Source organism: Schistocerca americana, chromosome 4 (genome assembly GCF_021461395.2).
Source record: "Schistocerca americana isolate TAMUIC-IGC-003095 chromosome 4, iqSchAmer2.1, whole genome shotgun sequence".
NCBI lineage: Eukaryota > Metazoa > Arthropoda > Insecta > Orthoptera > Acrididae > Schistocerca > Schistocerca americana.
Genome location: NC_060122.1, coordinates 554144163 through 554160014, shown reverse-complemented (window position 1 = coordinate 554160014; position 15852 = coordinate 554144163). Strand labels below are relative to the sequence as shown.

General features: G+C 38.1%; 1 protein-coding gene across 3 annotated transcripts in view; it reads left to right on the top strand.

Moving 5' to 3' along the window:
• Positions 1–15852, top strand: part of LOC124612353 (UDP-glycosyltransferase UGT5-like) — a 150137-nt gene that overhangs the window by 112443 nt on the left and 21842 nt on the right. For all 3 annotated transcript variants that reach the window (XM_047140508.1, XM_047140507.1, XM_047140506.1), the window contains one exon: positions 13743–14558. In XM_047140508.1, coding sequence (XP_046996464.1) covers positions 13743–14558 — 816 coding nt within the window. The remainder of the gene's footprint in view (positions 1–13742; positions 14559–15852) is intronic.

Genomic DNA, 15852 nt, shown 5'->3' with positions numbered 1-15852 from the left:
TTGACGTATTTAAGCAGTTTGGTATTTGTGAACAGTCTGTTGGGTAGTGTAGCTAGAGATTTTTATTGTTGTTCATTGCTAATGAAAAACCCCAGTCTGTGCTAGTATGGTTTTAAATATAGTCTTTCTCCAGTAGCCGCAGATTCCATCATCCTGTTGTGTCGTTTTTCTTCTTCAGGCTAATTGTGAGCATGTTTTCACTGTTTGGATGTTGCCTGCTGTTCCTCCAGCTAATGACACAGCATCTGAAAGTCTTGCCAGTGTACGAACTACTAATGGAAGTGTTTCACATGTTGTCAGAGATATTGGTAGAACCCATGACATTTTAACCAGTCTTCTTTTCTACTTCACAGCATGTTTAGATGCTCACAATGATGACTGTGCAATTTGCAATGTGCAATTTAAGTTTTGTTTTATCGATGGAAGATGGAAAATGCAGCAATATGTTGTCCTATAACAGTATCTCTTCTGGCATGTATTCACTTCGCTTTATCAGTTAATATTTGATCTACAACTGATATTGTAACTGATATTTCCTTGTGCAATATCATGTCCTCAGCAAGATTTTTATGCAACAGGTTAATTCCTCTATCACCATGTGCTAACCATTTTCCCAGAATTGCTCCCAGCCCACAATAATTATATGTTGGAATGTGCAATTCTACAGACAGATTGTCAGGAATACTGACACTACCACATATTATGTACTTCTTACCATGCGTACTATATGATTTGAAGGTTTGTGGACCTTGTTGTATACTATTTCTTTGACATAAACCCAACTGTTGTGTAATGTAGGAAAATCTAGTCCTCCAACCAACATCTCATTCTGTCGATGTCTCATGCACACACTACGAGAAACACACCCACTTCAGTGTAGAAACTTCCTGGTATTTCGTTACCTCTGCTGTCCTTTAAAATGTTAGTCTGTGGGATTGCCTGTTGCATCTTAAATACTGTAAATATGTTTTGATCAGTTATGTACATACAGTATGATTTCTCAAATGTAGTCTTGTATTTTGAAATACATCCCAAATCACACACATTAAATTTGTGTTTACGTGAATCCAGCATTTTAATATGACTGTATGCAATATTTAGAAGCTCATTATAACGAATTTCACTTGTCATTTATCCGCTTTACTGGCTGCTGATATCCATGGTTGTGGATTGTATTATTTTAGTAAGTACAACATCCAGCCACTTTGCTATGTAGCTTTATTTAAGCAGACAGGTGTTTCAGGATTTCACCCATCTTCAGTTAGCGTAATATGTCTTTTAATTTTCAGTCAGTACATGGTTACAACACTGACAGATAATTGGATGCTACAGCTGCCTTTCTACTCTGTTTGTTATTGTTCCGATTTTTTCTTATATGGATGTGGGCCAAACAGTTTTTTACTTGTATTTTGCTGAAAAACAGCCCAGTATCCACCATGTTGGCAATTGCCAGAACTTCAATTTATTTGTATGACCTGTGAGATTGAAGCACATCCACATATGGATTTTTTTATCTTGCTGTTCAAACATTATGCATTACTTGCTTTCATATAGGAGTATATTGCATGTGTTATGTACCAAATTGCTCCAGTACTGCTTTGAAATATCCATTGTAACGTTTAGAAACTTTTATTCTCTTGTGAGTGTTGTTTCATATGTGCAAGATGCACCTGCCATTAAGTCATCCAAGTCTTGTATAATAACAGACCTATATGGGAATGTTTTGAATGGGTGTTTGTGGATTTCTTCACTGTCTCAATAGCTATTGGAAAATAGTCTTTTTGTGAGCTCTGAAATGCTTGAAGAGGTTCGTTCATATGAGCAGTATTTCCTGCAGTGGCCGACAATGCAAGTAGTCTTAATCGTTCTACTAATTTTTTGGGATCATCTTAATATGTATACTGCAAAGATGAGGTGTTCATTTTTTCTGCTGAACCTAAATACAAGTGTATCACTATGTTCCTGATACGCTGGTTTAATGTTTTTTTTGTGTTTCTCAATGTGTGGGCTTGTTACTCGCCCTGTTGGGGAATTTTTTTTTTCCTTCGTATATTAGTCATACACACTATTTCTACCTACATTTTTAAATCTTTCATTAAATAGTCGAAATGCTTAAAAGTTTTTAAGAATATTGTATTTGGTAGACAAGATGTTCTTTCAAATTCTTTATCCCCAACCACTACTGTGTGCTTGGTAACACAAGTAATACATCCAGCATATGTAGTTCTTCCCTGTGACTCCATATGTTTCATGCATCATGAATTCACTGGGACATTTAATGAAATTGTGAACTGCTGCTTCTTAATTATTTGTACTGATCATTAGCGTTGTGACTCAACGAGAAGTTTCATTAAGAGGATTAAACGTTTCTCTGAGAGACAGTCCTCTCTCCAACTGCCATGCTCTTAACAATCTTAATTCCTGTAGAATCGACTTAAGTGCCTCACTGGTTTGCGTTTTGTCGTTGTGGTTGACACGTCGTTGTTCACTAATCAGACTTCGAAACAGTATGTAACTTTTATTCTCAGATTAGTTGTTTTTTTTCCTTTCCTTCATCAGTTTGTGTGTTTCCAATGCTCACAACCCTTGCAGCTAATATATTGATTGCATTTCAGAATTTCTTGAATGTTGTGTTAATCTGTTGAATGTTCCTCTCGAATTTTGAGTTAAGTTCCTAGTGTGAATTTCTGCTTGGGCGTTTATATCCTCGAGACTTTCGCTGATTGTTTTAATTTTTTGTCTAGATATCGATATATGTTGTGTTTGTGTGCTCTCAGACTGATTATGTGACACATGTGCATATTTGTCCATGTTGTAATCCTACCTGCTCTTAAGTGGACATGAGTTTCACGCTTCGTCACTCGGTCTGTTAGCATATTAAGTTATTCTGCAGCGTCCCAGTGCTTTGTATCTGAATATTTACGCTTACTTAAAGATCGTAATGCCTCATCCACTCGCTTATGACCAAATTTGTCCATGGTGCACTATGCAGTGACGCAATTACGATGTATTTAAAAAAAACACTAGATAAATTCAGTAAAGTTTCGTATGCACAATCTGTTATTGAGTTGTCATGTCTTATTGACAACCAAAAGTCCATACATCCATAGTTCCACCAAAATCCATGTATAGTTCTTAATTCACTGAATGTTGTGTCACTTTCTACATGTGCTTGATGTTTTAAAAATTCATATTATCTTATTTGAAAGCAGCAATGAGGTTCGTGTTACTCCTTACCTGTTGTTTTGGGATCCTGGAATATGTTTAACATAAATAAAAAGCGGCTACGCCATGTGACGAGCAAAACAGTAATATTTTTATATAGGATCATGGTTTTACATAACAACAGCGTCAAATATAAATATAGTATTCAACATTATCCATTTCAGTAATGGAACAGTATTACTTTCACAAAAATATCTTGCCTGCTACATCGTCAGTGCCTGAAAATATCTCTTGTGGTGGTTAGAACTTGGACTGAGCCAAAACCTAATCTTCCCCACAGGTGCCTTGGAACCTGGTCTCCTGAACATTCTGGACACGTTAAAAGCAATACAAAAAGGACATATCAGTGCGGAGCAAACACTTCAGTATGTGCAGCATTCATATGTACATTGCATTTGAGTTTTCCTTATTCTAATTCAGCGTGACCCAAAATGATCATTGGATTATTACTTAATTAAGAATTACTTATTAATGGTGGCTCATTTGCATGATATTCGGTGTACTGGGAGTTCAGGTGAGTTGTCAGTTTTCTGCCTTTGAAGTAAATAGGATGCACAGACGAGAGTCAAAACGAAGACTGAGCCCAAGGTCGCAAAGTTATTTCCATGACTCTGTACTGGTGATCGCTGTAATATTGCTGCACGTACTGAAGTGTTTCCTCTGCCCTGATACGTGCTTTTTGTATTGCTTTTAACTAGTCCAGAGTGTTATGGAGACCAGGTTCCAAGGCACCCGTGGGGCAGTTTCGGTTTTGGGTTGGGAGAGTGTCCGTAAATTTGTCAGGCCAATACAACAAATAACTCATATAAATGTCGCTCCTGTACTGGTGGGTGGAAGATGAACAGTTGGTGTTGGGATGTCACAATTTGTGCCATTTATTAATATGTCACTGCCTCGCAGCTCCAACCATTCGATATTTGTAGGTCGGCCCTGCTCAGAACAACTCGCTATAACCATGGAATATATAACATGGAATGCACGGCCGAAAAAGCAATGCAACACTCTCGAGGAGCAGGCCACTTGATTGAGAAATGGAGTAAAAGGTAGCTCATCATTGTAGGAGCATAAAATAGCAAATGCAGACCAAATGAAACGCACATATCATAGTAAAGGTCATATCAATACGCAGTATATCCTCCTATGGCGGCAATGGAAGCACGTATTCTCTCATGCAAACGACCACATAAGTCAATGTTAAAAAATATATCGGCTCAACCACTTGTTTATAGTGTAAAAACACTAAGATTGAAGCGTTTCGGAAGTCAAGCTTCCATTATCAGAATAATAAAAAGTAAAAGAACGTGTTAAAACTCGCTAAAATGGAACATGCACCAGGCACAATAAAATTGATAATAAAATTAAAACATCGTGGCTACATCCCTTGTTGCAGCCGTGTCTTCCAAGGTGCATCTCCACATAGTCATCAAAATATAAAAAACTCTATAATGGTGTAGCCTATGGTGTTCAACATCTAACCACATGTCTCTCTCCTCTATCGTCGTAAAATGGCTCTGAGCACTATGGGACTTAACGTTGCATACGCGGTGGTCAAAACAACTGTGAACATTGTTCTCAAGGTAGTCCAGTATCAAACTCTTCAATGAACCCTAATTAGTAAACAGTGCACCAGTGACATTTACGTCACATAACATGTTTATATAAAGATGCGTCATAATGGCCGAAACGGGTGGTCGTCTGTATTGAATCGCAACAGCGACTGAAATAAATAATGAGTTAATAATTAAAGCGCCAGTGACAAAAAGAAATTCTGCTGTAACAAAAATGGTTCAAATGGCTCTGAGCACTATGGGACTTAACATCTGTGGTCATCAGTCCCCTAGAACTTAGAACTACTTAAACCTAACTAACCTAAGGACATCACACACATCCATGCCCGAGGCAGGATTCGCACCTGCGACCGTAGGAGTCGCACGGTTCCGGACTGTACAAGCTGTTTTAAATGCACATTCAGCTCAAGATTATAAACACCATTAATGATGTGATATTTGGAATGTTGTTTTAAGTTTCTGAACCAGTCATTGTGGCACTCCAGTATCCTTTGCTCAAATTAAATGGTGGAAACCAATTTGAAAGTAGAACTGAAGATAAAGTTTTCAGAGTTAGTGTACATCGTCACACCTAAAGCTCAGCTGCTGAACAGAAGTATAATGATTCATTTTTTTATACATAATTCTTCTTCTTCTTCTTCCTCTTCTTCTTTGCAAGTGCCAGGGGTAACACAATACACAAATATCCAAGTGTATATACTGGCACATAATTTTTGGTGGTGTCGAAAATTGTAGAACTCATGATAGCTGGTAAGGTAGTAATTTAATGCTCCTGGCAGGCATAGGTTTACAAATGAATCAGGTTAGCAAATTGTATTTCGGCTTTTGACATCTGGCACCCACTGAGTTCTTGGTCCGCCTACAACATCTAAATTTTAATTCCATATTCTGATACCGACATAGTCTTAGATGACATATTTCACATAAACACCATGTGAAATCTAGCAACGTCGAACATTTTGACAAATTTACACACATAAGTAATGCAACAGTTTGTTGGGTAGGATAATTGACATTTTTTACTCATCATTAATGAACAATCCTTGTCCATGTCAGTATGGTTTTAGAAATATTCCTGTACAACTGCCTTATTAAACCGTTTGTAAGGAGCATTTACATTTTTCACTGTTCAGACAATGACTGATGACTCAACAGCTGAAAGTCCTGCCAGTGTGGGAATCTTGGATGGAAGAATTCCAACTGGTATCCGAGGTCTCAGTGGAGTTTGTGGCATTATAAGTAGTCTCCTTTATGTTGTTTTCTCCTTTAGGGTATGTTTAACTGCTGATAATGGAGACTGTATGTCTTTAAACCCTCTTGAATCTTCTGTAATGGAGGCAAGTGGCATACGTAACTTGCAAAAATGTATCCCAACACCCAGTTAAAGTTTGTCAGCATTATTTTATCAGTGGCAAATACAGCAATACATTGTCTGATTCCAGTATCTCCTCCTGCATCTATTTCAATCTGCAACTTGTTGTTCTGCTTGAACTTGTGGTATATGAAATATTGTGTTCTCTGCAAGTTTTGTCCAACAGATTAATTCTTCTGTCATCATACACTAACCTTTATCCCTGATTTGCTTTCAGCCTGCAATTGCTATATGTTAGAATGGGAAATTCTACAGGTAACTCATCAAGAATGCTGCCACCACCATTGCTGATGCACTTCTTGCCATACATCTATGCTATTGTATGATTTGATCGATTTATGGACCTTGTTATACACAATGTCCATGACATACATTCAGCTGTTGTCTGATGAAGGGAATCCCAGCCTTCAAACAAATTCCTTGTTCACTTGATGCCTTGTAATCACTACAAGAAACACTTCCCTGTAAGTCCTTAGTGTAAAACTTTTTGCTATTTCGTCACCTCTGCTATTGTTCAAAATTATGTTCAGTACTGAATATAAGTATGTTGACCAGTTTGATAGATATGATCTCTCAAATGTAGTCTTGTAGTTTGATATATGAAACAACTCACCTTCATTACATTTATACTTGTATGGATTCAACATTTTAGTATGACTGTATACAGTATTTAGAAGCCCATTATAATATCATTTGGTTTCATGTTTATTGTTGAATGTATGGTTCAGTTATACTGCTCAGTTATTTGTGAAATAATGTTAAATCTATTTGTATGACCTGTGAGATGGATAAGCACAAACATACAGGTTTTATCATTCTGTTCAAACATACTACAGTACTTGCTTTCATGTGAGAGACAGTTAAATAATAGTGTAAAAGTTACTGCTCTTGTGCGCCTTGAAACTATGTACACACATAAAGTAGCATGTATGTATGCATGTCTAGGATCTGCTCCCAAACCCTGGATTAATTTCAGCCAAATTCAGCACACAAACAACAAACTTCACGAATATCAGTACGGTGGGGTTTACAACCTTCTAACTCCAATAGGAGTGCAGAGAAGGGGAAAAAAGTTTTTCAGCCCCAGATATGTAGGTTGCTCTGCATCACAGGCATGTTTTGTGGTAGTAGTATTGGCTTGCTTTATCAATTTAGTTTGCAGGGCAGACTACATGTTAGGGCAAGAAATGGTTTTTCTAGCCCCCAGATATAGGCTGCCCATTTCAACAGGTGTGTTGTGGGAATAGCACCAGCCAGCTGTATCAGTCCCTTTTGCAAGGGCTACACATGTGGATGGACTTGGTTGGGAGAAGGTTGTAATGGGTAGCTAAGGAGATGTACAGAGAGAGTGGGCAAGAGGGAATGTTTGGGGAGAGAAGGGGGCAGGAAAGAATGAATTGAGAGAGGGGTAAGATGAGATGGACAGAGGGAGAGAGAGTGTAGAAATGAACAGGGAAAGTGAAGGGAGAACAAGATGGGCAGAGAAAGGGAGTAGGAGATGGGCAAGAGAGGGGAAGACATGAACAGAAACAGGGGAGGGAGGATGGTCAGAGTGGGTTGAAGAGATGGGCTGGAGGCGATAGCAAAGGATGGGGTAAGGAAGAGAATGGCAGATAGGGGGTGAGAAGGTATAGGCACAGAAGGGAGACAGAGATGGACCAAAGAGGGGGGAAGAAAAGGTGTATCACTATATGTGACATACATGCATGTGTAGCTATTCATTCTCATCTTCAATTGGACAATCACCTAATTGACCATGTTCCCTGTGTTTGTTTTAGTGAATAAGGACCAAGTGAATTTGAAATATGCATCAATTACCATTAAAATATATTTGATATTGTTATTCGTCTGTGAACATTGCATCATTATGTACAAGAGCCACTTACCACAAGCCACCTAAGCCTCATATTATAACACACGTATGCAGGAATGTTTTACATGCTTGTTTGTTGCGTTTTCAAATTACTGCCTCCATCGTTATTCGATAATGTGTCTTACTCTGAGCTGTGAAATGATTGATAAGATTTTATTAATATGAACAGTATTTCCTGCAGTTTCGAACCTTCAAATAGTCTTCAAATTCAACTAATGATCATCGTAATATGTATTCTACAGGGAAGAAATGACCATCTTTTTATGCTCTGCTGAATGTCAATACAACAACCACCACCACCACAACCACCACCACCACCACCACCACCACCACCACCACCATGTTTGTCTAATGTTGATGTGATAATATCCCCATTTTTTATCATGTGGACTTTTTACTCAATCTGTTGGGGAATTGTTTTTTACACAATAATTCTGCATAAATATTTAACACTTTTGCCACATATTTGTCATATTTCTAACTATTTAAGAATATTAGTTTCAGTAAAGCAGGTGTTCTTTCAAATTCTCTGTTCCCAACATGTATTGTGTGCTTTTTTACACTCCAGGTAATTAACCTGGCATATGTGGTTTTTCCTGTTCACTCCACATGTGCTGTCTATCTCGAAATTACTGTGGCAGTTGATGGAATTGTGAACCACATGTTCGTCATTTATATTGTTCGCTTGCTTTTGTAATGGGAAGCACACACGTGTTTTAACAAGAGGTTTAAATTTTTTATTGGAGGCTGGTTTCTCTCCAGCTGCATTGCTCTTACCAATCGTAATTTCTACAGAATCAGCTTACTTACCCCAGTGAATTGGCGCTTTGTCATTGTGGTCGACATTTTGCTGTGCACTAAACAGACTTTGAGACAGTACGCAACTGATATCTCTCACATTAGTCGATTTTTTTTACTTTCCCTCATCTCTATTAACATGTTTTTAGTTGTCACAACCCTTGCACTAATGTATTGATTATACTCCAGAATTTCTCGAGTTTTGTGTTAGTTTGTTGAATGTGCCTATCAAATTTTGCGTTAACGATCTTAGTGTGGGGTTCTTCTTGGGCATTTTCATCCCTGAGACTTAGCTGATTGTTTATAATTTTGCACCAAGATATAATTGTATGTTCTATTTGTGCACCCTCTCAGACTGAATGTGTGACACAACTGCAAAGTTTTTGATAGTGTAATGTATAATGGTGCAATCACCTCTTTACAATTTACGTAACAGACTCTATCTACAATTAAATAAATAAGAGTTTCAAGGGCCATCACCTGATTTGTTAGCATACTAAATTATTCTATTGCTTTTCTGGATTTCGTGTGTATACTAAATGTAATGGATATAGGTGCAGATATTTTTGTGTGTGGTAACTTAATATGTACCCACATCAGTCCGTTGGTTGTTTTTCTCTACATTGAACAGTCTTCCTACAAACATCTCACAGACTTTATGACCTGATGTTTTCTGCACGGCTGTAACTGCACCGCTAAGTGAACAACGCCTGTCAGTATAGACTAACCATTTTGCGTACGCGCCGCCCACACTTCAACACCTGACCTGATGGCTTGCTCTATCCACAAGTTTTTGGAAGCACTAACCAACCTACAAACATACGTCTTGTAATAGCTGTAACTGTTAGCGTACAAATGACTTAAATATTGTGATTCGTCAAGCTTTTCCAGCGGATGTGTTGTAAATAGTCTTCAACGGTTTGCCGCCGGATCACGTTGTGCAAATTTCACAATATTTCCCCGGAGCAATTGTCCGACATCCTCAGGTGTCGTACCTCGTACCCAGCCACGAGCAAGGTTGAACCACCTGAAGATGTCGGACAGTTGCTTCGAGGAAATATTGTGGAATTTGCACAGCGTGATCCGGCGGCAAACCCGTAAAGAATATTTACGACATAAATTCTAATGTAATGCTGTTCAGTATACCGTCCTCAGTCACAAACAGAAATATCTGCGCTGATGCCCATTACACCCTGTAACTTAACCTTTGTTGAAGATCTGAGGGCTACATAAATTCACTTACTATCAGATTTGACCATGGTGTACTGTGTAGCAATGAAATTACAGTGCTCTTTTTATCCTTTTTTTAAACTGGGGAAACTTAGTAAAGTTTCTTTTATATCGTCCATCATTCAGTTGTTTTTTATCAATAACCAAAACCTTGTACTGTATATGGTCCCAGCAGTCTCCACTCAAATTCATTGAACGTTATATCAATTCCTACATGTACTTGATAGTTAAGTTTTAAATCCATATTATCTTGTTTTAAAGCTATAATAAGGCTTGTGTTGTTCCTTGAAATTTTTTTAGGGACAATGGAAACGTTTAACTCCAATTAAAAAACCACACATCTAGCCCTATGTGACGACAAAGATGTAAATATTTTGATATCTGCTTCTGGATTCCCACAGCAAAAGCATGAAATCTGAACAAAGTATTCCGTTTTAGCCTTTCTAGTGACAGATCAGCTTTGCTCTTGTGGTAGTTGGTTCTTGGGCTGAAATAATAATTTTGGAAATAAATGCAAACGTTCAAAGCGACCTCTCCCTGAACGTATGAGCAATGAAATGAAAATGTTCATGTTGGCAGAATCTAATGTGCCCACAGTTACTGATGGTATAACAAAAGGCAAAATTAGCCCATTCTTCTTTTTTCTGTACTACTGCACAACCATTCCGTTACTACAAAGTCACTGTGAAGTGAATGATTCAGCCATCCAGCCAGGATAATTACAATGCGACTTCATTAACAGTTGAATGATTTTATAGAGGAAAAAACATGATTTACGCATTTTCTATTTACTGCACATAGATACATTTTAAGCTTTTGCATGTCGCTGAATGTACAAACATGCTTAAATATGGTTTTAGTTCTGCGCCTACATGTACTTTGCTAGAGTCCTATATATTTTTACATATTGATGTACAGCATGAATCAGAATGGGGGTCAAAAGCCTCTTCCGCCAGCTGTATATTCTGATATGCAAGCGCCATCAACTTCTTCCATAATTTCTCATAGAAAGCACGTACAAATGGCTGGGAGAAGATACATTCTTTAGCATCAAGAAGGATTGGATAGCTCGCGTGCATTTAATTCTTACATATATGTTCTTGTAAATGCATAGACTGAGCGTCATCTAGTATAGCATTGTAGATTTTTGCCGTTCGTGGGAAGTAGACATGGATATTGTTCCTTACTGCTGTAGTCCGAGTATTGGTGCTAAACGTGGCTCCAGTGAGCAAAAAATTCTCTCATAGCTGGAGCCACTCTTTGCCACATAACGTCACTTGTTTACCGCAATATCGAGGAATTTAAAAGATTCACGACTGTATTAAACAGATATTTTGATCCCATTCCAACAAGAACTTGTTTACTGTCATTCAAACTGCATGTTGTATAAAAGAGCGACACCTTCACCCTGAAGGTTCAGATCGTGGTTCGTTAGAAGAAACTCAGTGAAGTCATCTGCAACAGCGGGACTTAATCACACACACACACACACACACACACACACACACACACACACACGAGTGCTTTCTTTCCTTTTCTTTCTGCTTCTGCTGCTGTGTTACAACAGACGGAAAAGCTACGACATAATTCGCGTTTACGATGTGGTGAATCACACGTTAAGTGAAAACTTAACTGTTGTAGTGCATGCAACGTATCGTAACTTTAGAACATAGTTCGCTCTGTTTATTCTTGCGTGTCAATTCATAAACTTAAAGAAAGAGTACTGTGGCAAACGTGTATTTTAATGGCGTTCTCAATTGTCTTACAACGCATAAGAAAACCATTCGATGTTTCTCTCCGCACAAATAATGATTTTTTTTTCTTCCAGCTTCCTGCTGAACACGTATGTTGGTGATAGTTTATTTCTAGGAATGTTTGGAAAAAGTGTCAATTGCAGTCATGGAGAGCTGCAGATAGTGTTATCCTCCCAGGGAGAGGCATTTCATCCAGGTCAGAGATCAGTATACAAACAAATGATGATGTAACTGTTTCACATGCAGAGGTGGAATAAGCTGCAAGTCTGTTAAAAATAGATAGTTTCCAGGGAAAGTTGGGATTCCCGATGAATTACTGGATTATGGAGGATATCCATTAACTGAGCAATTAATCAGTTTGATTAACCATGTTATAACTGGTAATAAAATTCCAAACGAGTTGAGAACTAATATTACGATTCTTATGTACAAAGAAGGAGATAAGAAAGACGCCATCTAATTACAGAGGGATTCGTCTACTGATCTACTGAGTTCAGTTCCTATACTCATAGCAAAAATAGTAGGGAATAAAGAAAGAATTACAACCCTTGCTGAGGAGCAGTATGATTTTAGATCCGGTAGGTCATGTAGAAATGCAGTATTCATTCTTTGACAGATTGTAGAGAAGTCCATTGAATACAACAGACCAGCTTCTCTTTGTTTTATTTATATACAAAAGGCTTTCAATAGGATTCGGTTAACAGATGTTTTGAACCTATCTACAATAGGGGGATTAGGACCATCTTAATAAAAACAACTGAAATCATTTATTCCACAACTACACCCGGACGAAAATTGGTTCCAGTTAACTAGTAGAAACTTCTAGACATATTTAACATGACAGCCAAAACATAAATATGGTTATATCCACTCAAAGACCAAATGTATGACCACATCTGTTGAACCAATTAGATGCAAACTCGAAGTCGATGGAAAAATTATTCAACAGGTAATGAAATTTCAATATCTTGGTTGTGAAATGTCCAACAATAGAAACGTCGGAAAGGAAGTTAGAGAACAAGTAGCAAAAGCAAAGTAAGTGGCAGAACGTTTAAACGATACTATTTGGAAACACAAGCATACAGGGAAATATGTAAAAGTAAGAATACATGAACAATAGTGAGACCAGTTATGACATACATGGATGTAACAAGGCAAGAGTGGAAACACCAGGAACGAGGAGACTTTTGAAAATTCTGCGAAGAATTACAGGGATGACCCTGCAAGATAGAGAAGTGAAAGCATTAGAAAAGGATGTAAAATGGTCTCCAGTAATGAGTGGGTACACAAGAGAAAGCATGGATGGAACGAAAACACAGACAGATTGGATGACAGGAAGATTGTAGAAATAGTAAGAAATAAATCAATGAGTGTTAAAAGAAATACTGGCCATCCAAGGAAAAGACGAAGCGACTACCTAGGGTAGACTGGGGTGTACTGAAGGAAACAGGCTTTAGACCAGGAAGAAGAAGAACCAGCTTCGCAGGCATACCGATCATTTCTTGACATGTCTGAGGAAAGAGGTATCTATGTTTACTCCCTAGCAGCCAGGGAGTAGCATAGATAGCGTTCCTGACAAGGCGGTTCATCGACATTCAGGTCGCCCGTCCAATAAGAGGCTTACGTGTGAGCGTTATTCCTTTCACAAACGAACGTCCATTGCCCAGTAATACGAAATGTAGTTATAAGAAAACCAAAGTAAACAGTGAGAGTTTCGTTACCTTTTATGAACAGTTCGACTATTATAAGCTGATTTATTATTGTTGTGCGTTTTATTATTCACAAATGGAGACTCAATTTTGTTTTTTCAAATTTGTTTATAATACCGGTTAGCATTATGTGTACAGCTGCCTGTTTCGGCAATATGTTTTGTATTTTTGATTTGTGATCAGCTTTTTAGGACGTTGTTTTCATTTTTACAGATGAACTGCGTCGTGGTATTTCTGCTCATAATGTTGGTGGCTGGAACGTCGGAGGCAGCAAGAATCTTAGGCCTGTTCAATTACCCAGGGAAGAGCCACTTCATAATGTTTGAAGCAGTGATGAAGACGCTCGCAGCACGCGGTCACGAAGTCACTGTGTACAGTCACTTCCCACAACCAGCGCTCCTACCTAATTATAAAGATGTCAGTTTGGTTGGTTCCTTACCTATCCTGACTGATGCAATTCCCCTCGAAGCCTATGTTAACAGTGACATCTACTCGTCGCTAGATCTTTTCATGAAGCTATCATCTGACGAGTGTGACAAAGTACTGCAATTCCCCGCAATGCAAGAGCTGATGAGGTCGAATGAAACTTTTGATTTGATTTTCACTGAGGTATTCGTTACTGATTGTATGCTGCCATTTGTGCACAAATTTCAGGCTCCAAATATTGCCATGCGTTCTTCTGCTATCATGCCATGGACATCTGATCGTTTTGGCTTACCCGATAACCCTTCTTACCTACCAATTGAGTTTGGATTAAGTAGTGATCACATGGGATTCTTTGAGCGCCTTAGTAATGCGTGGTATTTGGTCTACAGTAAATGGTTCCATAGTAGATATATTGAAGTACCTACGGATGCTGTTGTCATGAAGCACTTTGGCGATTCAATTCCTCCCTTGGTAGATATAGCAAAAAATACTAGTATGCTCTTTATGAATACCAACCCGGCATTGACTCCTCCAAGACCCCTCGTACCAGCTGTTGTGGAGATTGGAGGCATACATTTGAAGCCCGCAGGGCAACTTCCAAAGGTAAGTCTACGATGTTTGCATGTAGATATTAGCTAAACTTTTTCAGTTTTACACAACTGACAATAGGTTATCTTTATACAGGAATACGACATTTAGTTTTGGTGCACTGCAAGACGTATAAAGTAATTTTTACTATACCATAGTTGCGTAGTTGACACAGTTATCGACTCTTCTTTTCAGTTCAGTAGTACGTTCTCTTCACAAAGTTCTTGTAAGATAGATAGTATAAGGTTAGTGCCTATTTTCGTCATGCAAGGACTGTGTTTTTACACTTGCATAAGTAAGTAAAAGGTATGCAATTCATTTTTTTTCTCATGCTATTCGTTCATAAATTACCAGAAAGCTAGAAAGTGTGGGAACTTTACTTATTTAGAAGATTCACCTACAACGCACTTAATTTCTAGTACTCGGGCCTAATTGTGAGGAACAAAGTAAGGTTGGAAACTATGAGACGTGGAACAGCCCTGGAAAAAATGAATAACGAGGTGAGACCATGATGATGCTCACATTCACGCACTTTTTTCTACGTTTATATTTTCGTGTCCATAAACAGATTGACCGTAAACCGTAAAGCAGACTCTCACCACTAAAATGTATGCATTACAGCGTAGAATTGTACTTATCGTTTCATCACAAGCAAGGATAAACCTAGGGAACAGCGTGTAAAATAATCCACGCCACTTCGAAATAAAGAGTAAGAAGAAATCTTTATAAACGAATACAATACTGAATAAACAAACGAATTAAAATATTTGCAATACCCAAAAAGGAGGTGTGGAAATGGTGCTTCTTAGCTTTAGATGTTTCGAGATAGTATATGACGAATAATAGTATACACCATTCGCGAGGAAAGTTTGATTAAGTAGTAAGGGCGGCTGTGAGCCACCTTAAAAGCATACGAAAGGAGAGCTCTGAAAAGCTGAGATAAATTAGGCATATGCCATAAGATTTTTCCTTTGTGTAGCGCTGTGTTCATTGACACTAAAGAATTATTGTAGAAGTTAAACAATAAAAGCAGACCTTCAGAAAGATCCAACAAAAATTGTAGTAAAATCGGGAGGTTATGTTCGACGCGTGATAGACACTAGAACAGCAAAAGCTGTTTTGATTAAAAGCACAAGAGAAAATTGAATTTGTGGTTACCCTAAAAAAAAAGAAAGAACCACAGTGCAAACAATTTGGAGACGTGAGACTGGCCTTGTCCTTGATGTCGATTACGCTCATGGCAGAAAGTGAAGCCATTTAGTGCTGAACACAGATCAAGCATAAAACAGGAAGAAGGTGCACTGAACTG